The sequence below is a fragment of the Aphelocoma coerulescens genome, chromosome 12 (assembly GCF_041296385.1).
Source record: "Aphelocoma coerulescens isolate FSJ_1873_10779 chromosome 12, UR_Acoe_1.0, whole genome shotgun sequence".
Classification (NCBI taxonomy): Eukaryota; Metazoa; Chordata; class Aves; order Passeriformes; family Corvidae; genus Aphelocoma; species Aphelocoma coerulescens.
Genome location: NC_091026.1, coordinates 16701520 through 16728421, shown reverse-complemented (window position 1 = coordinate 16728421; position 26902 = coordinate 16701520). Strand labels below are relative to the sequence as shown.

At 42.1% G+C, this 26902-nt stretch overlaps 2 protein-coding genes across 6 annotated transcripts; one reads left to right on the top strand and one right to left on the bottom strand.

Annotated features, from left to right (window-relative positions):
• Positions 1-1701: 1701 nt before the first annotated feature.
• Positions 1702-12133, bottom strand: ARL6IP5 (ARF like GTPase 6 interacting protein 5). Its single transcript, XM_069027897.1, has 3 exons — positions 11538-12133; positions 3748-3965; positions 1702-3435 (listed from the first exon to the last, which is right to left on the bottom strand). The coding sequence occupies exons 1-3, from the start codon at positions 12116-12118 to the stop codon at positions 3263-3265; spliced, it is 972 nt and encodes a 323-aa protein (XP_068883998.1). The 5' UTR covers positions 12119-12133; the 3' UTR covers positions 1702-3262.
• A 1653-nt stretch (positions 12134-13786) lies between these two features.
• On the top strand, positions 13787-26631 carry UBA3 (ubiquitin like modifier activating enzyme 3). 5 transcript variants are annotated; one of them, XM_069027988.1, is made up of 18 exons: positions 13787-13830; positions 13948-13989; positions 16772-16892; positions 17833-17913; positions 19469-19551; positions 20111-20191; positions 20771-20814; positions 21111-21175; positions 21989-22144; positions 22263-22365; positions 22832-22945; positions 23757-23810; positions 24247-24283; positions 24363-24444; positions 24943-25043; positions 25174-25237; positions 25347-25401; positions 25855-26631. In XM_069027988.1, exons 1-18 carry the CDS (start codon positions 13811-13813, stop codon positions 25941-25943), a joined length of 1392 nt encoding a protein of 463 aa, XP_068884089.1. In that variant the 5' UTR covers positions 13787-13810; the 3' UTR covers positions 25944-26631. The 5 variants fall into 5 exon arrangements, with proteins under 5 accessions (XP_068884089.1, XP_068884093.1, XP_068884091.1 ...); XM_069027990.1 differs by having other exon boundaries at positions 13799-13841; XM_069027991.1 differs by having other exon boundaries at positions 13803-13820.
• Positions 26632-26902: the final 271 nt, after the last annotated feature.

Below are 26902 nucleotides of genomic sequence, written 5' to 3'. Positions count from 1 at the left end.
GCACTGCTTTGAGAGCTGTGATGTTCATTCCCCCTGATTCACCTCTGTCTTACTGTAATCCTCAATTGCAGCCACCTTGGAGAGCACTGAAATGCCATCTTAGGTCTCTCTCCACACTGTTCTTGTGGCAGGAGGATGAGCCTTACCTTTTGTCCAGGGGTTTAAGAAACTCCTAATTCCTCCGAGTATGATGTGTGAATAGCATGTCACATCCTGGCAGGGCTGGATTTGAAGGGGTAAAACCTGTATGTATACAACTTAGTTTTTCCTTAATACTTTTGTGAATTTTTTTTCTCCTCCCTCTGTATAATCACATTAAATTCTTCTGCTGTCCTTCTTGTAAAGCAGCTACAGATATAAGTCACACTCTTGTGAAAAACATCCACAAGAGACCAATTGTTCTGGGTCATTTTTTCTTTGTTTTTTAAAGCTATACGGCATAGGGAAAGAAGAAAGGCTTTCCCTGTGCTAAAATGCAGCTCCCCTGCCTTCCTGTGGCTACTTGATCCAAAGGCACAGCTTTGTAGCTCCTGGCAGGATTTCCTTCAGGTGAGTTAATCTCTGAGTGGTAACTCTTAGCAACCTTCCCCTGGGAGCTAAATCCCAATCCCACCCTGCTCCCCCTTCCCACATTTATTTCAATAGTCCTGTAGTATCAGCAATGTCCAAGATCTCTTGAATCTAACGCAGTCTCTACTATGACTTGTTCAAATTTTCATTTGTTCTTGTCCTTTTGGTATCTATCACCTGGTCTCTTTCCAATATCCACCTTCCAAACTTGTAAAGCTGCTCCTCAGCTCTGCTTCTGTTTGCAAATGTAATGCCCCAAACTCAGGAAAGCTGGTTTCTGTATTATCCAGGAGAGAGCAAGTAGCTTTAAAGTATCATGTAAGAAGGAAGTGACATAAAAAAAGGAAGCAATTTTCATTGCAGCCCTCTTTTTGTAAAGGAGAGTAGTAGGAAAGGAAGAAGCTTGGTACTTGCAAACAAGCCCTTGCACGGAGTGCAGCAGCAAGTGACAAATGCACCAAGTAACTCCCCAGGAAAGCTCTTAGAGCATGCTACTCTCCAGACTGGCTTCAAGGCCAGGCTGGTGCAGCTCAGACTGCAGCAGTTGGGACAGGGAAAGCACAAAGGAATATATAATACAGTGCTATCTCCAATTCAAGCTGCCAGGCACCAATTACTGCTACACCCAGAAGCTGCCAAACATGAATTTCCAGGGTGGATAGAGCAGGACCTGTGAATCCCTGCTCTGATCCATGTTCTCCCACCGAGCAGCCTCTCAGTGATCACAGGAGGAGGGAGGCAGACACAGAGATCACACCATTAGTTTGACTGCAGCAGAGCTGGCTTCCTAGTACTGCTCAAGGCACAGATCCCAGTAATCCTACAAGCAGAAATCCCTCTCAGGTAATTAACAGACATGTGAAATCCCAGTTAAGTAGAGCTGAGTTATATAAGAGACCAAAACTGCATGAACAAATACCGTAAGTATTCCACCTCTGTAGAGAAGCCATTTTAAGGATGCAAGAGCAAGGCTGTAACATTTCAGCTCAGAGGTCCCTTGGGCCTCAACAAAGCTGACACAGACACCGAGCAGTCAGAGCCAGCAGCTTAATCCCCAGCACGGGCTTGTGGCACGAGCCCCAGGGTGACAGCGGATGTCCCACTACCCCAACCACAGACACAGGCACAAGCTCAAGTTTCCAACCATTAGAATTTATTTTTCTTCATAACTGTGCAGTTTTTAAAATGCTACTGTAATGATGAAGTCATAGGCTACTATGTTCTTTAGGTGTGGAAACAGTTTTCAAAAAACAAAGACCATGCGCTACAAGTGAGGAACAGGCCATTGACTCTTCAGCTGGAATATACAGACAGTTTTGATAAATACTGATCACCTTAACACTTAAATGGAATGACATGTTCAGATTTCTACACAGTTTACTATGAAAACAGCATGGCAAGTTACATAAAAGCTTCAACTTCAAGGATCTTTGCTTTTTTGTTTAAATTAATTACTTGGTTAAAAAAGAGAAATGCAAGAATATTTGAAATGGAGTCTCACCTGGACAACTTTCCCCCCTGTTGTTGGTAAGCTCCTGTTATCAAGATGATTCCATCAGAGCTGGCAGTTAAGTTGTGTATATATAAAAGAATCCCCCACACTGCTTTCAACATCAGGAGTTTTAACAGGCAAATATCTTCATGAATTTGGAATGGGTTTTCAAAAATTGTATCTTGACATTTATTGCTTTTACTTGTAAACCTGAAATCCAGTTTATTCCTTGATGAGTGTTGGAAGTACAGAGTCAACAGATGCATGTTTGACCTGTATCTTTGCATTCTGGGTGAGAAGAAAGAAAAAGATGACCCATGCTCAAGAACACACATACACCTCCATCTACAAACAGCCTGTGCAGACTAAAGCAGGTAAGTCCTAAAGTAGCAGTATTTAAAAACATCAGTGGAGTAGAAACCCAGCTCATCCAACCTATCTATTTTTCTCCCACGCTTGGCCAGAGTTTAGCTGGTACACAAGGAAGTTTGGCTCTCCTGAAGAAGGGAGCAGTTCTACAGATGAGGATTTTGGAGAGCCTGAAGATAAATGTTACTGGGAGAGGCAGGCAGTGCCATGGATACTCTTCATGCTTACAGCTACTTAGACTGTCCCATGGCTGCTAAAGGAGGGCTCTGAGGTGAGGACAGGAACCCAGACTGCATACAAGCACTGCACAGTTTTACCATGTGCCAGTTAAGCTGGTAACGTAATAGAGAGCACTCAAAGGAGGGATTTGGAGGATGCAAGAGATACCTGCTTTTGATACATTTCAGCTCATCTGAGCATCACCAGGCTGAAGGTGCCACCCAGCATAACCTGGCTAAACTGCAATACTTTAGAACTGAGATGAAAGGGATGTTGCTTTAATAGACCAATTTGCTACAAGCCAGTTTGAGAGACTGCATTCCATAGGTTTCCATCTCTTCCTCCTCTACCCCCAGCAGAAGAGACAAGCAAACATGGTTAAGTTAGTATGTATTTGTGTAAACACCAAAACATTTTGCTATACAATAGAAAAACAGTTGCTGTTCTTATGTTCTTAGAGGAGCCCTGAAGACCTTGGAATACCTGTATCCTGCAACTATTAACCTGTACCACATGCATTTCCTGTTTTGTACATAAACTGAAAGCAAGCTTGAACAATAGTAAATAGCAACTACACTCCTGCAACAGGCAGAAATGCCACATTGCAGCTGCTTACTCCTTCACTTTAGATATGTAATCAGCCAGTTTGTTGATACTATCCTCTTGCTGTTCTAGAGCATCCAGTATGAAGCCCATCGGGGTCTTCTTCAAACCTATCCCCTCCATCTTGTTCTGCAGCTTGTTCTGTATGTTCCGGAGCCTCAGGGAAGCGTGGACAAACATCACTGCATGACAGAAACACACTCATTAGTTGTTAATGCCCAAGGAATGCATTGTTCTTGCAGCACTTAAGACACATCCCAGCACCTTCAGAAGATGATGATGTATCAATGGCTGCTTAAGTAACCACAGGTACCCATTTAATAATAACACTAAAGATGGCTTGTGCTGCTTTGTGTCCCCTCCCAGTTCTGTCTGGGGACCATCTAAGCAGAGATAGCAAAGTTAACAGCTGACTTACACTCTGCAGATTTGTTTGAGAAAGCTCAAGTCACACACCTCTAGCCCACAGAGAAGAGAAGAGAACAAACACTTACAGAGGAGAGGAAGCGTGATCCCAAACATGAACACCATGACATCTCCCAGGTAGGAGATCAAGAAGTAGCTAGACAGCATGATGGCCACGACAAACGTGGTTGGGTACTGCTTCTTCAGCTTGCGGAGTATATCCTTGTTGTGTGACATCCACACAAACCCCAGGAACACCAGCACCACCACAGTGCCGCCAATGAGCATGTTCAGGGGACTCAGAAACCTGGAAAAAACAGGAAACAACAACAAAAAAGAGTTCAATTTTACAGCCTTCCTGACTTGTGTCCATATAGGATCAGTCAGCTCAGTGGTAGTGTTACTAGGGAGGTAAGGCATTGAAAAGGCAGTTTCTGCTGTCCCTCACCAAGGTCTTTAGCAGGAGCTAAAGTAAAAAGTACAACTGAACAAGGAACCCTTAGCACTGAATTTGGATAATCTTTGTCTTTATCTTCTCTTCCTGAGCTTAGCTTAGGATGCTGAGTTTCTGCAGCAAGTCATCAAAGAAGCACTTCCTACCCTGCCCCTCCTACCTCTGCAGTCAACTCTTTTAATATCACACCCAGAGTTAGCATATCCAGACAGAAGATGGAGACAATATTGACTGATCTCTCTTCACATGACCAAAACCAGGCTCAGGCTAGGCCTTCAGATGAACTAGCTCTTCATGGTATCTTGTCTGGGTTTGCAAAATGGGAAAGATAGAACATCGAGTAAAGGAAGTTAGTTCACTATTTCTCATTTCTGAATAAACCTTCTCATTGGTTTACATTCAAACAAAAGAACTGTATGAACCTGCAGAAGGAGCCTGCCACTGTCAGCACAACAGATGGAAGCCCAGTCCCAAGCAAGGATGCCAGAGTTAGAAGGACCTGGAGTATGGTTTAAAAGGCCTCACAGGAAGAAGAGCCAGGCCTGGCAAGAGAGTCATTGCTGAGGTTTGTGTTCTGTTATTGTTATCAGAGTTTCCAAGCAAACCAAGCCATTGAATGGATCAGCTTTGGACTATAAACAGCAACTCCCTTTTTTGGAAGAAGGCAAGAGCGTCATCTGCTCAAACCACTTTCCCAAGTACTTAGAGCTTGTTCAGAATCAAGCTCTCAGCAATGACTTTGCTGAGCTTGTTTCTGTACTCACACAGAGTCCAGGATCTACGGTATTTCACTTACATAGTATTAAGTTATGTGGATTCATGAGCATTCCAATTTTCTGGCTTATACATGCACTGATATGATTACACAGCAGCTGAGGCCTCTGGGCTATTACAACTATGGCAGCAGCATGACACCACCCTGATAAAGCCAGACATGCTCAAGGTTTACTCTTGCACACTTTGCAGCTCATCCTGCTGCTCCAAAGCTACCAGGCCCAGTGACTCACCACTCCTCCCCACTGCCAAGGAGGATGTTATGGTTTGTGGTCTGTGCTTCATACCCGGCCCAGGCAGAAGAAATCTGCTGCAGGACTTGTACTGCCAACCCTCTACCTGCAGTGCTAGGGAGCATTTTCCTGGAGCAGGGAGAACCCCCAAGAATTATTTCAAGAGCAAGGACTGGCTCTTGATTCTTCAAGTCAGTTGTGCCAAGAGGAGATGGGACAACTGGACATAAAAAGATTAAAATTCAGAGTAGTTCCCCACCTGCTTCTGCTACTCATGCTGAAAAGCCAATAGGGCTTTTTGGAAGTGGTAACAGGTCAGACTTGCTTGTTGCATTTGAGTCACTCCCTGTAGCTAGCCAGATTATATTTAGCTCTGAATTGTCAATCTAAAGTTTCCAGGCTGGAAAAACTGAACAGCATTACTCTGGAAAGAAATCAGTTTTGTCTTGCTCCTTTGCAGCAGGAGGAGGGTGACTCATGACTGGACCACACTGGTGCCTGGGTTATATATGTCCTACTGGACATGCGAGATTCTTAAAGTAGAATTCACCTCACACCTCAGCTGTCTTGGAGCTGAAATGGCCAGACTTACACAACTCACAGCAATCTATTTTTTGTTGCTAAAAATACAGGGACAAGATAATCCTGGAAGTAACAAAGATCTAGGCAGAGCTCCACTCTACATTTTCCATGTGCCTGGAAAATACTCTCAAAGCCGTATCATCCCTACATTTCCCGCTACTCCTATTACAACTTCAGAAACTGGTGGTGAAAGAACCATGCCTCCTTACTTATAAGGAAGAGACCAAAGACTTCTCTGCTCTACATTTCTTTCTGGTATTACACAGGTTCTGTATAATTGACTGGCTGAAAGGGATATGAAGTGGGGTGAGGGGAGAATGCATTCAGAAGATCCCTCTTTTGTGAGGAAAGTGATTTGAATTACATGTTTTCTGAAGTGGGCTGCATTCCAGTGTGTACAAGGGAACAGTGAACAGAAGTATCAAGTGAAGGCATTCAGAGCCACATGAACACAGATGGGGATTGCAGTTGCCACTGAAAACCAGTATTCAAATTATCAGCCATGTGTCCATAGACTTCACTACTGGTGATTACAGTGCTGGCTTGCACCCTTTATTGCTTGACTCGCCCACAGCGTAATTTACAGCACTAAGATTATCCTAGAAATTCATATATAGAAAATCCTTTTACAACAATGGCATTTTTCAGGAAAGCAGAACTCCATTATCCAGTTTCACTCAGATCTGTTGGCACGCTGCTCTCAATAACACAATAGCTAAAAACTAAAAAGGAAAAAACAGGGATATGTAATTTTAGAACACCAGAGACTGGGGAAAAAGAGAGCTGTGTAACAGCTCTAGAAGTCACCTTACTGTTGAACCACCAACACTGATATTGGCCTTATTTATACAAAGGTCAGAACACAAGAGGACAAATTTGTGCTCAGGCAAGGAGGCTGGAAATCTTTCAGAGATCCAGAGAAAAGGTAAGTGACCAGCCATTAAGTATGTTACAAGATACTTTCTAAATATAATTTCCTTTAGCAGGGATTTATGAGACCTCAAATACCTAAGAATGTAATGCACAGAACTATCAGCATGGCAAGGGTATGGGGACTTGAGTTTACACTGTTCAGATGACTTAGGGGAAGAAAAACTCTTTTAGGGTTGGATGTAAAACCCACTAACTTCTCTGACCCTGAAAGCAGTCAGTGTGGCAAGACTAACAGCATTTGGGGGTGCTAACAGCCCAGAGCACCCTGGCTGGATGACCTTCGTTTTCTGTGGTGACAAGGTACAACCCTGGTGGGATGCTGTGACCTCCAGTACAGCTGGGACAAAGTGACAAGGAAAAGCCATCACCCGGATTCAGTTTCCTGCTGCCCTGCTGATACCAGGCTTCCTTCAGCATCTGCCTAGATACAAAGTAGAAACAGGGAAAACAAATACATGAAAAGAAACATCCTGCAGGGCTGCAGGGACACGGGCATTGTCCTGTGTCAAGCAGGGGCACGGGACACTTTGTATTGGTGGAAGCAGCCTCAGGAGAGCAGACATGCTCAGGGTGTTTGGGAAGAAGTACCGGCAGCTACCCCTGGCCAGCAGAAACAGATGAAGATGAAATACTTTCTTTTTTTAAACTAAATTCGTATTTCTAGGCTCTGCCCTACATGCATCACAAGACAGGTTAGAGTTCTCACATAGGAGCAGGAAAACACAAGAAGCTCTGCTTTCAGTGAGTTATCACATCACCTCTTCTTGTCAGGTTGTTTCATACCTGCACACTTGTGCACAGCCTTACAGCAGGAGAGGGGGAGGACATACAGCTGTAGCATAGGGAAAAAAGAGCTTGGTGAGGCACATCCTTTGGGCAAGACAGGTAGCCTCCGGCAGCACGAGCCCAGAAATAGGATAGGCCACATAAAAAGCAAAAGCAAGATAGCTCCATCCTCCTATCATCTCCATTTTAGATGACTGTGTTGGGGTGATTATTCAGCAGTTGCTGTCACATCTGTTTCTTTCGCATGTGACCAGGCAAGTCTGAACAAAGGCTCTGAGTAGGAGACTGGCAGTCATTGAGAATATTTTTTTATTTAGAGCAGTTCAGTTAGGCTGAAATAAGCATGAAAATTCCCTCTTAAAAGGCCTTTTGCTCCACCCCTGCCCAAGCACTGGGCAGGTTAGAGCACTAAAATGCTTCCTTACTCATTTGCATTAATTTAAATAACTTGAAAGATGAAGTTCTGCCTCCTCCCTCCCCATACTTTGAGCCTCACTGAGCGTATACAACTCTAACTACAAGTAGCACATAAAACTATAAATAGCACATTGTCTCAGGGGATAGCCCTCAGCATCCATGGATTTAGCAATGCTTCTGTACCTATTGTTGCTCACTTGCATGGCTTTGAGAACAGGAGACAGATTCCTGCCTGAAGAACTACCAGACCTTTATGAAGTTATGCACCAATGTTATTATGCAACATGTTTTAAAATTATGTGTTTTGCTCATTCAATCTTTCATCAGGCATGAGAGAAACTTAACATTTTGCTGCTCTGGAGTCTTTGTTTCAGCAAAGGGAATCACTGCAAGGACATCAGCTAAGGTAGTGGTCTGGGGAAGAAACAAGGAAAAAAAATATGACACAGTTGTTGACTGCTGGGGTTGTACAGAGGGACAGTAGATGTTTTAAAGAAGTGGCAAAGGAAAGAGATATCAAACCTCAGGCTGCAAGGAGAACATTATTCCAAGACAGAATGAGCACTGATGCAGCACTCTGAAATTCAGCATGCTTTTTAAAAACTGTCAGATTTAGAAGCTAATTTTTAGCAAGTACATGGCAACAAAAGCCTAGATGAAATTACATTAATTTAAAGTAGTTAAGTTTGAACTACATGACAGAGAGGCCTTGTTGGAGTAGGTGGAAGAACAGACAAGTTTCACTTATTAACCAAATTGACTGTTTGAGGGAAGTTGCAAAATGTGGGAGGCCCTGAAGGCCCTGATTTTAATAAAAGTTATACAGGAGTCACAAAGGCAGGGCCCTGGCTCAGGGTAAGAACAGTGAGTCCAGTTCCTCTATAAATGGGAGAAAGGGCACAATTTTGTCAAGATCTTGGTTTTGTCAGCAATCTACTGCAACAGAGTTATAGGGGGAAAAAAAGAAAAAGCAGACAAGTCCAGAGTCCTTCTTAAAGGAACTTGCAGGGAGGGAGTGTGGAAGAGGGAGCGTGGCTGCTACCTGTATTTGTGGCTCTAAATCAGGAGTTTCAGTTCCTTGTTCACTGATTTATTATTTTATACCCAGTCCTGTCGGCTGAAAGTAAAATCTGCATTACTGCAAAGCACAGAGCTTCATTTACAGGTAACAGTAGCTATGGGAGAAGGCAAATGGAGGGAGAAAGGCAGGGACACGATGCAGTAAAGACCATTACAATTCTGCTATAGTCATGGTAAGGTTATTCCATACCTTATGGAGAGAAGGTAAAAGACTGCAGAGGTCAGCTTTGTTGTAGGTGGGGCAGTAAACTAAAGCTGTGGCAAAAAGCACTGTATTTCCAGTATCAGCTCTAGGCTACAATTTCTGTGTCAGCCCAGCACAACCACAGCTACCAAGTACTGCAACAGCTGAAAATACTATCTTTGCATTTCAAGGCTGTCTATATAATTAGATGGTTTATGAGCAGGTAGAGTTGGTCATCGGCTAAGTTTAGTTTTGATCACAGGAAGACCACTACATTAGTGGTTCCAATAATCCTGCCCTTAGGCCTGGACACAGCCCTGGAGTTCCTAAAAAGCCATGATTCATCATTTATCACTCAGGGTTCCTGCCCATTATAGAATAAAGTGCAAGACAACTTAGTCATCAATTTAAATTTATCAGGAGAACTTTCTTTACCTTTCTCCCAAAGCCACAGTTTGGCCAAATGAAAAATATTTTTATTAAAAGAAATGGATACTTTTTTCTCTATTGAGGTATTATCCCATTTCCTTTAGAGTTCTTCTCCCATTCAATTTTGCTTCTGTGTTAGAAGAATCAGGTTCATCATATACCAAAGACTCTAAGACATGCAATAAAAAAAATGTTTGAGATAAAGATCCCGTTTCAGGTCTTGTTCATCCATAAGTTTTCAACACAGAGCATTATCACTCAATATTAAGATGTTGTAATTCCAGCTCTGATATTAGTTTCCATATTCTGTGGCTCTCTTCCTCCTCTACCTCCCACCTCAGCACATTAGTAGGAAATAAATGGGAGACAAATCTCCCTTGATCTGAAGAAAAGCAATCAGAGTTCAAAAGGAGCAATTTAGGAGGGTGAGTAAAAGCTGCTGCTGTCATCCTGTTTTCCAGCTGGAGATACCAAAATTGTTAACATTCTTTCCCCACCTTGTTGGGCAGAAGAGCCATCCCCCTGCTTTCCAGGGACACTGTGCTTTACCTGTTCATCAAGCGCTGGCTACAGCATCGTGCTGCTAAACAATGGTAATGAACACTGAAGTCTAAAACGAAGTGGCACAAGAACAGCAAGACAACGGAAGTCTCATTTTGCCAGCCTACTAGTCTGTAAAGATCACTGCAACATATCCTCACCAAAATCCACAAGAACAAAGCCTGTGCCACTATGCCGAACCTGAAACCATCATATGCATCAAGAAGAAAATGCAGGATTCTGAGCCTATCCTTCCACAGAGCACAGGTAGGTCAAAGCTCCTTGTGAGCCACAGAATCTTTACCAACTTAGATGCTGGGTCAACAGCTTCAGAAGCCCTAACAGGATGCAGAATGCTTATCCAAAAAAAAAAAAAAAAATTGATTTAGGGGAATCATTTTAAGCCTCTGCAACATAAGAGATAAGATGTACTTCAGCCAAAGCCACTCTGGCCTAGTGGCTGGGCAATTCTCCAATTTAAGCATTTGCGCACTTTTTGTTGAGAAGAGTGGAGTATTCCAGTTTCCATATTAAAATCTTAATCATCAGCTTCTGCTGCATGTCTTGCTTAAGAGTTTTCTGGCCAAATATCCTAGAGCAGTACCTGAAATAAGAGTCACATAGCCTTTGTTTCAGAAGGTGATGATAAGGTTACTTCCTGATTCCCTTCAGGAATGCTAGGTGTGACACAACATTGTACCAGCAGATGGTCCTACCTTGAAGGTCTCAATCCTGCCCACCAAAACGAAATAAAGGGATACCTTATTTATTTTATAGCAAAGTTTTACAGTATGAGCTAGCTCAGAAATAAGAATGGCTTGCCCTGAACATTACTTTAGAACTGTAACAGAGCAGAATTGATCTATGCATTTTTTTAAATTCAAAGCTGAGCGTGTCTCAGCCTCAGCAGCCCCGCTGGGCAGGTTCAGGAGGAAGCACAGACCCCGCTGCGCGGGATGCGGCTCCGTTTTCCACGAACAGCGACATCCTGCGCTGCAAGCATCGCTGCCTTCTGCCAGGCGGGGTGTCCGCAGCCTCCGCCTTGGGCACAGGGCTGGAGAGGCAGCGCATGGAAAAGGGGGATAACAGGGAGCCCTCAGACCGGTCAGACCCCACCAATACATCACAAACCCGGCTGTTGCCGAGTCCCCCGGCCAAGGGAAGCTGTAAACCAGGCCTCTACATTTTTAAACGACACCAGAGGTTTAAGGAGGAACGGGAAGAGAAAAGGGGAAAGGGGAATGAAAGAGGATAAGGGAAAACGGGGGGAAAGGGGGAAAAGAGAACGGAGAAAGGAAAAAGGCAGCTCCCCCGCCCCTGTACTTTCACATCCCGCCCGGGGCTGGCCGGGACCTTTCCCGTGGCACCGGGCCGGGTCGCAGAGCCCCCCGCCCGGGGATCGGGGCCGCCCCGCCCCGCCCCGGCCCGCCGGCCCTGCCCGGCCGCACCGCGAGGCCGCGCACTGACCCCACGATGGAGACGAGCGCGGCGGCCACCATCAGGTAGTTGGTCTGGTAGTAGAGCAGGTTGCTGACCACGCGGTTGTTCCATTTCGAGATGTCCTTGAGGTCGGGCAGGGCGAAGCGGTCCGAGCCGGGGAAGAAATCGTCCCAGGCCCGCAGCGGGGCCACCTGCACCTCCATGGCCGCCGCCGCCGCCGCGCAGGCTCGGGAGCGCCGGGCACCGCCCCGGGGCGGCTCCGGCACCGACAGCGGTACCGACAGCGACAGCGGTACCGACGGCGGCACTGACACCGGCCCCGCCCCCGCTCTGGTCCGGCCCCGCCGCTCCGCGCTGCTGAACCCGCGAGCGAACGAGCAGCAGAAGCAGCTCAAGCGACCGGCGTGTGTCACCGCCCAGGGCTGGCAGCTGACAGGGGCTGCTGTCAATAATCGCTGTAAATTCATTGTTCCTTCAGCAAGAGGTGATGCACGTTGAGCATTCACGTGGCGAAGCCACTTGGCATCATCTGTGAAGCAAGGGATGAGTGGGGAGGGCACCACGAAAAGGGTCAGCTCCAGCCAAGGAGGCACTGCGGGGTGTCCCATGGCAGGGGGGCTCTGCTAGTGGGGTTGATGTCTTCGAGCTGAATTTTCTGTCTTCTGGCTGATTTGAAAACGTAACTGATGTCGTCTGATAATTTCTATAAAAGAATTTGCCTAATGAAGAAAAGAACTTTGGGTTTCAGGTATTACGTAAGATTACAGCACCTAAATAAATATGCATTAGGAAGGCGGAGAATATGTATTATATAGGCGTATTCATGTAAATTTTACTATATAATCGATGGAACTTTTTACCCCTTGGGGTGCTTGATTTGTGGAAACTTCTGCCTTGCACCCTGTGCAGATTAAACAATGTCTCCTTTCTAAACCAGACTCTGTGTTCAGAGAGCTCATGAAATGGCCAACAGGGTGACTGTGCCTTTGGAGGGAAAGGTTGGTGCCAGCAGCTGTTGTGTTTTGACCCCAGCAGTCCGTGTTGGAACACTTGTGCTTTCAGGCTTTCACACTTCAACCACCATGGCTCAAGCACAGGCTGTCTGTGCATCACACAGCATCACAGGTATGCTGCACTACCATGCCAAGCACCAAAGTCCTTCACAAAATGTAATATAGCAGTAAGAGGCTGGCACTTGCTTCTCACAGCTCAGATAGAGGATTTACATCCCTCCTTGAGCACAATCTCTGTTAGTTCTGCTCATGTGCTTCCTGGCCTGTGATTGCTCTGGTTTATGCACGGTCCCTGTCCAGCCCCTGCCCAGGGACTGCTGATAAAGCAAAAGCCATTGTGGCTGGCAGCAACCAGCTCGAGCCTGATCACATTTGAGTTCCAGCCCTCCTGGAAGCTTTCAGGCACCATGGTCTCCACGCACTTTGTCCCTGAGGATGGCCTCCATGGGTCCCAGGAAGTTCAGAGTTCAGAGGAGGCACCAAGATGATTCAAGGGATGGAGCAGCCCTGCTATGAGGAAAGGCTGAGAAAATTGGGATGGTTTGGCCTGCAGAAGAGGAGGCTCTGTGGTGACCTAATTGTGGCCTCCCAGTACCTGAAGGGAGGCTGCAAGAAAGATGGAGCAAGACTATTTACGAGGGCCTGGAGTGACAGGACAAAGGGGAATGGCTTCAAACTGATGGACGGTAGGTTTAAATACTAGGAAGAAATTTTTCCCTGTGAGGGTGGTTAGGCCTCTGCACAGGTTGCCCAGAGAAACTGCCCAGATGGCTGTCCCATCCCTTGAAGTGTCCAAGACCAGGCTGGACGGGGCTTGGAGCAACTTGGTCTAGCGGAAGGTGTCCCTGCCCATGGCAGGGGGTGGAACAAGATGATCTTTAAGGTCCCTTCCAAGCCAAACCATTCCATGACTCTGTGATCATCAGAGAGGTGGGCGCAGGGACATCCCTCGGGTGCGGGCAGGCAGGACGGGACGGAGTCTCTGTCTCAGAGACCGGGGGTGTCCGGAGGGGGTCCCCGCCGTGTCTCCCTGGCGATTATCGCGACTATCGCCGCGCTCAGCCCGGCGGGCCGCGCTCAGCCCGGCGGGCCGCGCTCAGCCCGGCGGGCCGCGCTCAGCCCGGCGGGCCGCGCTCAGCCCGGCGGGCCGCGCTCAGCCCGGCGGGCCGCGCTCAGCCCGGCGGGCCGCGCTCAGCCCGGCGGGCCGCGCTCAGCCCGGCGGGCCGCGCTCAGCCCGGCGGGCCCGGCCCCGCCCCTCGCGGGGCACTGTGGGAAGCAGAGGGAACTATGGCGGATGGTGAGGAACCGTAAGTGCCCTGTATGTGTGTGCTCGGCCGGCCCTGCCCCGGGCCCGGGGTCCCCTCTCCCTCCTCCCCGGTCTCTGTAGCGCGATACTGACCCTTCTTTTATTCTCTCTCTTTTAGGGAGAAGAAAAGAAGGAGGCTAGAGGAGCTGCTGGCGGATGGGTTAGTGCGGGGCTGCGGGCGAGCGGGGCAGGGGCAGCGCTTGCTGGGCCGGGGGTAGGTGAGGGCGAGCCGCAGCCCCGCAGGAGCTGAGGGCTGGGAGGAGGCTGCGGGGCCCGCGGGAGGCGCGGGCAGGGAGGAGGGAGCCCCAGGAAAGGTGGCGTAGGTGGGGCAGGGCCCTTGAGCAGCGTGGGCTCGGGGAGAGAGAGAGGAGCCTCCCGGGGAGAGGAGCAAGGGGCTGCCCCGGAGCGGGGTGGGAGTTGCGGGCTCGCAGCTTGGCATGGTGTGCTGAGGAGCTTGGTGACGAGAGGGGGAAAAGCTGCCTTGCCTGTCAGGGACCTGGGAGGGCCTCTAGGCTAGAAGCAGGTGACTTAAGTTTTGGCTGAAAATTAAAAATTCAGACTGCAGAACAGTTGTCTCTGCACATTAAAACTCTTAAAATCTACGCACCTGCCTTAAAGGCCGTGAAAACGAATGTTGAGAAATCTTTGACATCATCTGCTTACATCCCTTAATTACTCCATTCCATGTGCTTGTGTCCCTCTTCCCCAGGATCACCGGGCAGGCCTGCCTGGGCACTGGCAGTGCATGTGTGTCGGGATGAGGGTCACAACATTGCCTGGGCATGTTGGATGGGAGGGGTGCATGCCAAGTCCCCCAAAAGCATGGAGCTTTGGAAATGTGAAGGTGGCAGGGAAAAGTCTGAGCTTAAAGCAATATAAGGACTGTGGTGCTCTGATATATGAAACAAAATTTAAAATGAAAACAACTCAATGAAATAATTAAGAATTTTGTTAAACTCTTTTGATACCTGGTCATGCTGTTACAACACAAAAAATAAACACTTGAAAAAATGGTCTCTGAAATAAAACATAAAATCTCAGGTTAAGTTACTGATGTTTTTCAGATCTCCACAATGTCCAACCCTCTAAAAAGCAAACTGTAGTATAATTGCAAAAGTGAAACTAGATCTTACCATTTTTATCACTTAGGAAGGAAAATATGTATCTAAACAGAAATACACATCTAAACAGAAAAAGAGTGCTGCTGCTTAATGGCTGTTTATAGGGACTATATAAAAGAATGAAAAAAATTGCTATTAGTGTCGCCAAACGCAGCTTCTACACTCATTTCCAGAAAAGCTAAAACCTGTAATATCCATAGAAGCAGTTTTTGTGATATCTGTTGACCCATTTTATTTGCTCAAGTCAGTGCTTAATGCACCTCCTGAAATCTGGTGTACAACAGATGAGGGGTTCTGCAGAGGGAGTGTTGTGTTTATTTACACCATTTCCCATTATGTGGAATATGTGTATTTTCACATTATTATGAAAACTGGGGGAGGTACAAAAGTGCAGCTCAGGTCAAAAGACCATTATGAATTCAAATAATTTTTGTAGGTCTTATTTAACTGCTCATGTAGTAAGTAACTTCCCTCAACAGTTAACTAGGAAAGAGTTCAGTCTGCAATCAAAATTTCATAGAATCCTAGAATGGTTTGGGTTGGAAGGGATCTTAAAGATCATCTCGTTCCAACCTTCTGCCATGGGCAGGGACACCACAGGTGAATTATGATTTATTTATTCCTGCAGTTCAGAGAAGTTTTTCCCTGTTACTGAAAATTTTTTGCAAAATCAGTTGCCTGTAAGTTAAGTAACTATAGGCATGCTGTGTTGTCCATGTCCTGAATTCTGTGAAGATAAAGGAACTCACTCTAGATGTTTTCACCACATTTACCTTTTATTTTGAGATGAGTTACGAGGAAGTTGTAATAAATTCTAAACATTACCCAGCAGTTATCAGACAAGTGCTTTTCGTAGTGCTTCATAGGAGAAAGCAGATAACACTTTATCAGTGGTGGCACATCCTTTCCTACTCATGATTTGCAGAGCTCGTTTCTAATGAACTTAGTTTTATATTAACATAGAATGTAATCATATTTATTGAGTGGAACTCCTATTTAATAGGGAAGTAAGTGTTGATTGTATAGTAGAAAATTACTTGAGAGCTGATTTTGAACTATTCCAGTAAGTCTTTTAAGAATTTAAATCTATACTTATGTACTATTAAAAGTGACCTGCAAAAGGAGAAAAAATTCTGTAAAATCTGTAAAATTCTGCATTGGAAATTTTAAGGAAGATAACTACAAACATTCCTTTTTTTCAAGTGAGACTGTTACTGCAGACAGGCTCATGGATGACTGAAAAATGGGGCAGTTCTAATTCCATGGTACCATTTGAGGGTGAAGAACATTCAAGATTCATGTATTTTTAAAATATTTATTAAAATAAACTACCCTGAAAATTCAGAGGATGATGTTGGGGCACGTTGCTGTAATTTATTCAGAGCCTCACAATTGCAGTTACAGACTGATAAATCTGTCAAAAAAAGATACAAGACTTGACTTATGAAAAAACCATCACCCTCAAAATCTAAAGGAACAAGCTCTCTTCCTGTGTCCTCTTCAAATATGAAGGAAATAAAAGTAATAAGACTAGACCCTTTTTTCAGTGCAGGTCAACTTTTACTAGTACCAGTTAAATCGGTGGGTTTATTGAAATGCCTGGGTTGTTTTTCCCCTCTGTGCATATTTACAGTATTGCTTTCTAGTTCCACAAATAAAACCCACTCATGCAAATGCTCATGTGCATAACTTACAGGCATAAAGAATATGCAGATGCATTTGTATGAATGGTCAATAATTTGGGTGGTCTTTGTGTAGAAAGTTGGAGGTGTGGCGTTTTTCTGTCTGATTTTGCAGCTGAATTTACTGTGTTCTGTGCAGAATGGCTGTTGATGGTGGGTGTGGGGACTCTGGAGACTGGGAAGGTCGCTGGAACCATGTAAAGAAGTTCCTCGAGCGATCTGGACCATTCACACATCCCGATTTCGAGCCAGGCACTCAAGTGAGAAAGACTTAATTTCAATCAAATATCTGTAGAATGTGTTGCAAATTAATGTGAACAGGTTCATTAATTGACCACCAGCAATGTGTGAGTACTAAAGCTTCATGTAAAGCTTGTGTTGTAATCAGTTGAACATTATGGTCATAGAACATGTTGTTTCATAAGTTTGTATTTTTAAGTTGTATACTGTCAACTTCAAGCTTGCTGTCATCATATATAAATATTTAACATCATATGAATTATGCTCTTTTTGAGTTTCACATGAAAAATAGCTGCATTTATCTCTCCATTTTTAAGTAATTTGATACAGTGAGGAATTTATTGTACTTAAAGAAGAAATTAATGTTAATACGAGTACTTTGAGAACTGGATAAGATGTGTAGTAGGGTAGACTTTTAAGTATTTCTCCTGTGTTTTTTCTTTTGTTGTATATTTTGTTTCAGACCATATGGTTGAAAGTATTTTCCTGTTACCTTTTTAATGTACTGTTCAATTATTCACTAGTTGGAGGCTGGGCTCAAGTAGAACAGTTCACAGAAAGCAGTTATATGCTTAAAATTTTCAATTCTTTTTGTCCAGCAAAGTTGTCTGTGTCTGTTTAGATTTATTTTGTATTATATATTAGTGAAATACTTGAAGATGAAAAGCATTATCACCTTAATCCAAATAATAATAAGAGTGGACCTTGCTTTTTTCATGGTCAAAAGTGATACAAAAGTAATATACTGATATCAGCAAAGGTCTTGATTTTCTCCAAATGGGGATATAGGAACTGCATGAAGTGAACAACTGATTAAAGTCCAATATATAATTGCTCCTGCTAATGCAGAGTTGTTTTATCTGTAACTCACTAGGCACTGGAAATTTATGGTAACATATTTGTAAGGGTTATGAAACAAAGGACAAATTGTATTAATTTTTTGTTTCATGTTTTCTGCAGGCCCTTGATTTTTTGTTAAGCACATGTAAAATACTAGTTATTGGAGCAGGAGGATTAGGATGTGAACTCCTGAAAAATCTGGTAATTACTCTGTTTTAACCCTTTTCTTCTTAGAAACTTCTCTTTTTTCTTTTTTTTTTTTTTATTCTCTTGACAAAACTATCTTTTTTAATTGGCTAATGTTGCAGTTTTGATTGTATAGAGCCATTAGAATTCTAAGTACTAATCAACATGTGTAAAATACGTGTTGATACAGACAATAAACATGAAGAATGCACTTGAAAGGTGGTATTTTCATATGTTGCATGTTATTTGTTCAGCTATCTCAGAGCTTGTCTTGAGGGACAACAGGCTGCTCTTTATGAAAAGTAGCCGAAAGTTAACGTGCAACCTTAGATCCAGTCTGATATTGGTGATTTTCCCTAATTGCCAGATCTAGGGAAATGAAGTCAACTAAGAACAAATCATGCTCATAATGGTACAAGGAAGTGTTGTTTGGAATGCAGTAGTTTAATTACCTTTTTATTTTGGTTTTTATCCTCACAAGCACTCATATTCATCTCAGTGCATCACTGTTATGATCCCATTTGAGTTTGGTACTTTGGACTATTACTCTACTTTCCCATGTTTCTATTTAAGAACAAGGATTTCTGTCCGTCCCTTACTCTGCGTGGGATAGCTCTGTTTGTTCAGAAAATGTAAAGGGAAAACTTTCAAAATCAATATATATAAAAAGATTTAGTCTTAAGGAAAAAACATATTTTGTCCATGACTCGGTTTTTTGGTCACTTCAGAATATCACAACTCATTTCTTTTCTCTAAACCCTGTGGTTTACAGTATTCATTTCCCTTTAACTGCAGTTCACATTGTTTCTTTGTGTGTGATTGATGTCACTACTTTATCAGATCAGACCCACAATACAGTTTTAAGTTAACTTTCCTGTAAAGTTATTTGCCAGATGTAGTGATGGCCTGCATGCAAATGGAGATGAGGCAGAGTTTCTGTCAGAGGTTCAGTGTATTCTTAGATAGGGAGATGATTTTTGTGTTTGCCTTCTGTTCCAGCATTGAATGCCATGAGGAATACTGCCTTATTTTGAACTGTGGTTTCTGGGTCAATATGCCAGACTCATTTATGCCAACTGTGAAAATGGTCCATGTCCAAGACCTTAAAAGGAATTTTAAAAAAACCTTTTAAAGGAATTAAACTTTGTTTTTTTGTTCCTGCCAAGCAGGGAAGTGCTTATGGTATTTGCTTAAATTCTGTGCTTTTTTTCCCTAATAGATCCTTTTGATTTATCCCAGTTGTGAGGAAATCCTGCAGTTTCCCCTTATAGATCAGGCTACTGTTGGCATCCCTGTGTTAGGATTAGGTAGGCCAAAGCAATATTGCCTTCAGGAGGACATTGTCTTTGACTGTTGAAATGTTACTAATTCCATCTAATGGAAATGCCAGCATTAGCAGCCCAACAAAACACCTTTGAACAAAGAAAGACCATGTACCTGTCTGCACAGGCAATGAGGAGCAAATACATTTGTTCCTCCAGAGGTTGCTTTTTTGGCATGTGGAGTGAATTCTGGAGCTTTGTAAGCATTTAATTTCCCATTAAATGAAGCTGACCTTCTCTTTTCCCAGGCACTGTCTGGCTTCAGACAGATCCATGTTATTGACATGGATACTATAGATGTTTCTAACCTTAATCGACAGTTTTTGTTTCGGTGAGTGATAATTTTACATTTTCACAGCTTAACTTCTGGTTTGTTTTGAATGTACCTAAATAAAACATGTTAATATGTTCATTATTTTGGTTGGACAAGCTGTCAGTAAAGATTACTGGGCCTTCATGTCACAGTAGTACTCAGAATTAACTAAATGTTGCATTTGATTCCTTCTTGTTTTGGGATCTGTGGCATGAAGAAAATCAGCATATGTTCCTTGCCATTCCAGTACAGCTAATGACTAATGGAAAAGGTGACACCAAGGAATAAATGCACACAGATGGAGGTCTCAGATTTTCTGGTACCTTTTTCATCCAAGTAAAGTGAAAAATCATTGGATTTTTTTGGTGCTGATAACTGTAGTTAATTCTGAGGCTCTCACATATGATGCTTTAAAGGGATCATGGAATGATTTGGGTTGGATGCCTTAGTATTATCCGTATCAATAAATTGTCCTAAAGTAACGATTAGCCACTTAATTCGGTATTGCAATGCACAGAGATTGGAAAGACAAAATCTGCTAAAATAATGCATTTGGAATTGCTTGGGTTTTTCCCAGACCAAAGGATGTGGGGCGACCAAAAGCAGAAGTTGCAGCGGAATTCCTGAACAGCCGCATTCCCGACTGTGCTGTTGTACCGTATCCTTTCACAGAGAAGCCCTGAGGGCTTCAACATCCTAGAAAACTCTGTAGGTGGTAAGAGTATCTGAAGTATTTTGCTGCCATCCTGTTTCTCATACAATAAAGAACACATTCATTCAGCTGGTGAGTTGAAAATTCTTTCTATGTGCCATTAGCATACAGGGAATCTGCATGGGAAAGGCTTAGAAATTATTTTGTATTTTTCCATTGAGTTTTTATTCAGGTGCAATTTTCAATGAGATACTGGAATTATTCACCAGTGAGTTTTGAGTAAGTACTGGTAGGAGGCATTAGTTTATAAACATAGAGCAGTACTTACTGATAGAGGACTTTGTGAGAGTGTGTTTTGAGCTTCCTTAATATTTCACCTGCTGAGTTTTCCCAGTGTGCCCTTTACTAGTTTTGTGAGATGTTACAGCTTCAGCTGTGGCAATTTGACTCTCAGATCACACAGTTTTTTAGGAGGTGTTGTATAAAACTACAGTAATAAATTAGATAATATTTTGGCTTTAGGTTAGCAAATAGAAAACAGTAAACTTAACTATAAATATATTCCTTTACTGGGTTTGCATTCAGATATTTTAAAAAGATTCAAGACATGGATGAAAGCTTCTATCGACGTAAGTCGAATTTATTTGCCTGACAAACACCCACTGGTGCTTTAGGGGAACCTTGCAGATGTTGCTGCTCACTGCTTTTCCTGGTAGTTTGCTTGCTAATTATTTTAGTCTTCCACAGTATACTGGAAATAGAAGTAACACGTAGACAAAATTTAAGTACATCTGTGATTGTGATACAGGTAATCTAGGGGAGATAGCTAAGCTACAGTCACTGTCCCTGTTATGGACAGAATACTTTGCTTGTCTTAGGAAGTCTGCATTAGTATAGATTTTGAATAATGTTTTTTTCTCCCTAGAGTTTCATATTATTGTTTGTGGGCTGGACTCTATAATTGCAAGAAGATGGATAAATGGCATGCTGGTAAAGTCTTCAATCTTCTTAATGCCTGATTATTGCTTGAGTTTAGATAACTGAAATTAAACATACTTGTGTAGAATGTGTCATTTAAATGGATGAGGGCTCCATCACTGAAACTCACAGCTTTCTGTACCTATTTCTGTTTTCTTTCTGTAAGCAGGATGAAATGCAGACTCTCTTACCTGCCCTTTTCTTGAGGAGTGTTAGCCAACATTTGTGCAGTGACCCACAGGGGTAGTTTCAAAGTTAGGTTACATTGCTTCTGCAGTCAGCTTTTGAAAATCAAGAAGGAAAGTTCCAGAGCTTCTCTGGATGCTCCCATTGTGATTTTTTTCTTCATTACCCAGTATTTTTTCAATGACCAGAAAACTGGTCATTGAAAAAAAACTAGGGGGTTTTACCATTGTGAATTTGTTTATAAAACAATGATCTGGAGCATCTACCTCTATTAAAAAAAAAAAAAAAAGACAAAACCAACAAATCAGGAATCAAACCCTCCAAATCCTTCAAACCAACCAACCAACCAGCCAACCAACCAACCATTTGTTCTGATGAACTCTAAGAACATATATAGCAAATAATAGCATTTATCGGGGAGGAAGGGGAGGAGGTAGAGGGTGAAGAGGATTGATAAAGTCTTGTGCACTGACAGATAAGTAGTGTTATATACTATGCACCCCTAAAATAAAGTCTGTATTAAAAATTCAATATTATGGTGTACCAGTAAGAATAAAACTAGGATTTTTTTTTCTTCCTGCAACTTGTTTAAAAAATCAAACCAAACAAAAACCAACAACCCCTTCCTTTATTTATTAGATGTCATTTTTGCATTATGAAGATGGTGTCTTGGATCCAAGCTCCATCATACCTCTAATAGATGGAGGGACAGAAGGTTTCAAAGGAAATGTTCGTGTGATTATTCCTGGTATGACAGCATGTGTTGAATGCACACTTGCGCTTTATCCACCACAGGTAATTCAGCCAATGAATTCATTCATTTTTCATATTCCTCTGATTTTCTGGTTTCTTTTCTTAGTGCTATGCCTAGTGTATCATGGTTTCTTCTGGTTTTCCTCCCCTGCCCAACCAGGTCAATTTTCCCATGTGCACCATTGCATCCATGCCCAGACTGCCAGAGCATTGCATTGAGTATGTCAGGATATTGCAGTGGCCAAAGGAACAGCCTTTTGGAGGTAATTAGTGTATTGTGCTGATGCTAAATGAACATTTCTCCTTTTAATTAACTCGAGTTGGGTGTATACTTTTAATAATACAATCCTGTCCCTTAACCTCATGTGGTTGATGGTCATGTTGGCTCTAAGCCTCCTCTGAGCTGGAGATGGATTTTCTCTTCTTGAACTCACTTTCCAGTTCCATCTTTGCTCATGTTTCTCACACTGCACAGTGTCTTTCCCGAATGAAAATGTAACCTGTAGCAGCTCTATAAATATGTGCAGTGATTATAGTTTGTGTATAGGGTGTGTTAAAACTAAAAATGTTTGTAAAAATAATACTTTGGTCATTTAAAATGTCTAGTTTCAATAGCTTCGTGGGGTATTCATTTCAAATTAAAACAAAGGGATTTTTTTAGACAAAAAGAATGCTGTGTTTCTGAAGAACTTTTGTAATTGCAATTTATCTGTAAATTCTTTACTGTAGAAGGTATTGCATTGGATGGGGATGACCCTGAACATATACAGTGGATTTACCAGAAGTCTTTAGAAAGAGCATCACAATTTAATATTAAAGGTGTTACCTACAGACTCACCCAAGGTAAGGGGGTGGCATTTTACCTAGTTGTGGCATTTGCACCTAGGCTGGATTGGCATTCTTTGTATTTGTTATGATTAAGCTGGCAGCTGTGCTGAGAAAGAGTTCTCTTCGCCCTTAAAACAGAAACAAGCAGCTTGTTTCCTGTGCCAGCACAAATATTTTTATGACGAATCAGATGTTCAGGCATTCATGATGAATCAGAGGAACTTATCTGGGACAAAACAGAACATTTTTTTTGCCATTTTATTTTTAACTTGGAGCAGATCCACAGTTTACATTACACAGTGACCACTCTTGCTGGGTCAAAGAGTAGGAACAAAAGGACTTGATTGTCTTTTTTAGGAGTAGCAACATTTTGTGCCAGTTCAGGCTGGTTAAATCTATAGCATCTGTTCTTCTGCTGTCCATGCCTCTGTTCACATGCAAGTGCAGTATGCTGCCGCTCATTTCATCAGCATTTTAAACACTAACCAAAATGAAAACTCAACTGTCTTTCCTTTATGCATTTCTCCAGTTAAACAGGAATAGAACAGAGTTTTAAATGAATTTCCAGTGCTAAATACAGAATACTTGCATTCAGAATTTGTTCAGTAGTTCTCTTTGTTTGATACCTGCTTTTTTTCAATGTGCTTGATCCATTCCTGAAATTAAAAAAGTGCCCAGGTACTGGAGCCATTATACCAGTTTGTTACAGAAATTCCTGGACCCTTTAAAGTACCTTCAGACCCACCCTTTGAAATTTTTCTGTCTAAAAGTAGTCTCTCAATAGAATTTCTTGGAAAACCCAGAGCTCTATGTTTTGTTTTTACAGGGGTGGTTAAACGAATTATTCCAGCAGTAGCTTCTACAAATGCAGTAATTGCAGGTATGCTGAAAGAGCTCATTTCACTTCTGCTTTACTGACTTAAGAGTTTTGTAGGACAACACTGCAGAACTGAGAACTTGGGGAGGATAATAGTAATTTTTAAATGTGTCTGATCTATTCTTACAGTTTCATTTCTGTTTTCCATAGGGAAACTGTATGACTGGATACATGTTATGACTCTGGGAGAGAGCAAAAGCATTTGAGACTGGGGAAAAAATAACTGAAAAACACAGTACATAGGCTTGACATAGTCTCAGATTAGTGCCAAATCTTTGGTTTTAATGCAGCCTGCTGCCTTCAGATGTTTATTTTTCTCTTTATAGATTGTAATACTTGATTTTTTTGGTCACTTCTTTGGTACAACTGTGTGCACTAATGTCTGCATGTCTGATAGAGCTAGAAGGTGAAGAAATTGTTTTTTTTTTTCTCATTCCAGCTGTTTGTGCCATGGAAGTTTTTAAAATAGCCACAAGGTATTTAATTTCTTATTAATAACAGCCATGTTTTCCAGCAGAATGCCATGTATCAACACTGACATATTTGTCATTACAGTGCATATGTTCCTCTTAACAACTACTTGGTGTTCAATGATGTGGATGGATTATACACATACAGTTTTGAAGCTGAAAGAAAGGTTAGTGCCATTAAAAGCTTGAAGGGTTGTTTGCTTGATTTGTATTTATGCAGTTTATGTGTATTTCTGAACCTCAATATTGAATCAATTTGCCCCTAGCACTGAATAATATTTCTGAAGTTTTAAAAGTGGAAACTACAACGTTACTGGTCTGCTACTTCTGCAGAGTAGAACTACAAAAAAAGATCCTCAAACCTAAGACAACTCATGGGCAAATCTTACCAAAAAGAGGTTATGGCAAAAATTGATCTGAACGTTGGTGGTCTTGGATTTTATGTCAGACGAAATTTGTCATTCATAAATACCTGAGTGCTGTTGGGAGTCAATCAGTGACAGACTTGAGAAGGAAATGGGTTTTGTCATTAATATTTGCAACTATTAATATTTCTAGAGCTAGAACTTTTAAAAAACACAACACACACACTTTTGAGACCTTAGCAGCAGCGTTTCTAAAATCATATTTAACATAATGTGTATTCTTGTGCTGTTTCATGGTAGGAGAACTGTCCAGCCTGCAGCCAGCTTCCCCAAAACATAGAGATTTCCCCATCAGCTAAATTGCAGGAGATCCTGGATTACTTGACAAATAATGCTTCATTGTAAGTTGCAATCATTCTGACTTATTTGATAATTTGTTAGTTTAGTGTTTAAAAATTGTATTTTCTAAATGTATTTTTAACCTGATTGCCTGGTTTGTGTTTTGTTTGTTTTGAAATGTTTTATTTATAGGCAGATGAAATCTCCTGCTATCACAGCAACTATGTATGGGGGAAATAAAACACTTTATTTACAGGTAATCTGAACACATATAAATTGTCTTTAATAATCTGAATTTACATAAATTTACTGAATTTGAAAGAAAATATTTTTCCCTTTTTTTTTTTTTTTTTTTAAATTTGCAGACAGTAGCTTCAATTGAAGAACGAACAAGGCCAAATCTTTCCAAGACACTAAAAGGTATCGTGGAGCTGTCAGGTGTAGATTCTCAAGTTAGAGAAAGTCAGTTTCACCCCTCTGTATGGATGTTTAGCTTTATCTTGCATTATGGAGTAGAATATGCTTCATTGTCCTTTTACATTCAATACTCATTCAATTTTACTTTCATATTTCCCAGGTATATCAGTTGTTTAAAATGTTTGCATTTGCAGGCAAGTGCAACAAAGCAACCTGATAACTGCTGTAAATTAAACATACTTCAGTAGAGTTTTACATGTATTTCTTGACGAGGTCTGTTTCCTGGTTAAATTAGATTAATATTAATTTAGCCAACGAGCTGTTTGCAGCTTTATTTCATCATATTTATGGTTGGTGGGAATAGCATTCCTAACTTTTTTGGGTTTTTTGAAATTAAAAAAAAAGGCAAAGCACATGGGTTTAATTAAATTAATTAAGCTTTTCTTTCTGTTTCAGAACTGGGGCTTGTGGATGGCCAGGAGCTTGCAGTTGCTGATGTTACTACACCACAGACTATGTTGTTCAAGCTTCACTTTACCACTTAATTTATTTATAGGTAAAGTGCAAATACAGCAAGAGAAATCTGTGCCCACCTTATAAAAAAAACATACTCTGTGGGTGTTAAAGCAGCCTGAAATGTTCCTGTTAGTGCCAGCATGGTTGAAGTTTAGGAAATCGAAATGAATCACCGTATTTCAGAATTGTATGTAGAAGCCAATATTTGGTGGATTATATTTGTATAAATGCTTATTCATGTACAGATCTCTGATGTATAGAAATACACTTTTCCCTGGTTTTGTTGTCAAAATGTTTAAGCTAGTGTACTTCCAGACACATGGAACTTTAAGGTGGCTAAAAGTCTTGTTTTCAACATGTGTGTACACATATTTGCAGAGAAAAAACATTTTTAAAAGGAACCACAACAATCTGGTTTTAAGTTGTAGCAGTCCTGAGACTTGCTGAGTCACCTTAAACCAAAGGAGGCAGTAGATGAAAATGAGCATTTCCCTCTTACTGGGTATTGATTTGATCAATTTTATGCAAGGTTTTAGATATGGAAGAGGTGGATTAGTTTACAAGAAAGACAAAAGGAGAAAATTATCAACTGTACATGAAAATACAGACGTGTCTCCTCATTGTCCCCAAGCAACCACCGTGCTCAGCATTGCAAGGTTATGTTCAAATACCATTGGTGCTGTTAAGGTATTTATTAATAAAAAAATCAGAAAGACACCTGAGTTTGTAGCTTTTCTGTGGACATTCAGGAGCACTTACAACCTCGATGAAAAAACTTGGGGCATCATTTGGCTGCTTTAGTCAGAGACTAAGCAGTGCTGAGTGCCACAACCTGAATTCTAGTCTGATGCATTAGCTGTGTTTGAAGTTTACATTTTTTTAAACGATGAACTGCATAGTTTAAAAGGACAAGGATTAATGGGTACAAATTGAAACAGGGGAAATAGGGGGATAGGACGAGGAGTAATGGAGACAAACTGGAAGAGGG

Bases quoted from the DNA above. Each gene is read 5' to 3' on its own strand.
- UBA3 (XM_069027988.1), top strand. From the start codon at position 13,811: ATGGCGGATGGTGAGGAACC. The intron at 20,192-20,770 runs GTATCCTTTCAC...GTTTGCATTCAG, and splicing joins CCCGACTGTGCTGTTGTACC to ATATTTTAAAAAGATTCAAG. The intron at 25,044-25,173 runs GTAAGTTGCAAT...TTTTATTTATAG, and splicing joins TTGACAAATAATGCTTCATT to GCAGATGAAATCTCCTGCTA.
- ARL6IP5 (XM_069027897.1), bottom strand. From the start codon at position 12,118: ATGGGACACCCCGCAGTGCCTCCTTGGCTGGAGCTGACCCTTTTCGTG. The intron at 3,966-11,537 runs GTCAGTGCGCGG...TGTTTTTTCCAG, and splicing joins GCGCTCGTCTCCATCGTGGG to GTTTCTGAGTCCCCTGAACA. The intron at 3,436-3,747 runs GTAAGTGTTTGT...TCTGTCATGCAG, and splicing joins GATCACGCTTCCTCTCCTCT to TGATGTTTGTCCACGCTTCC.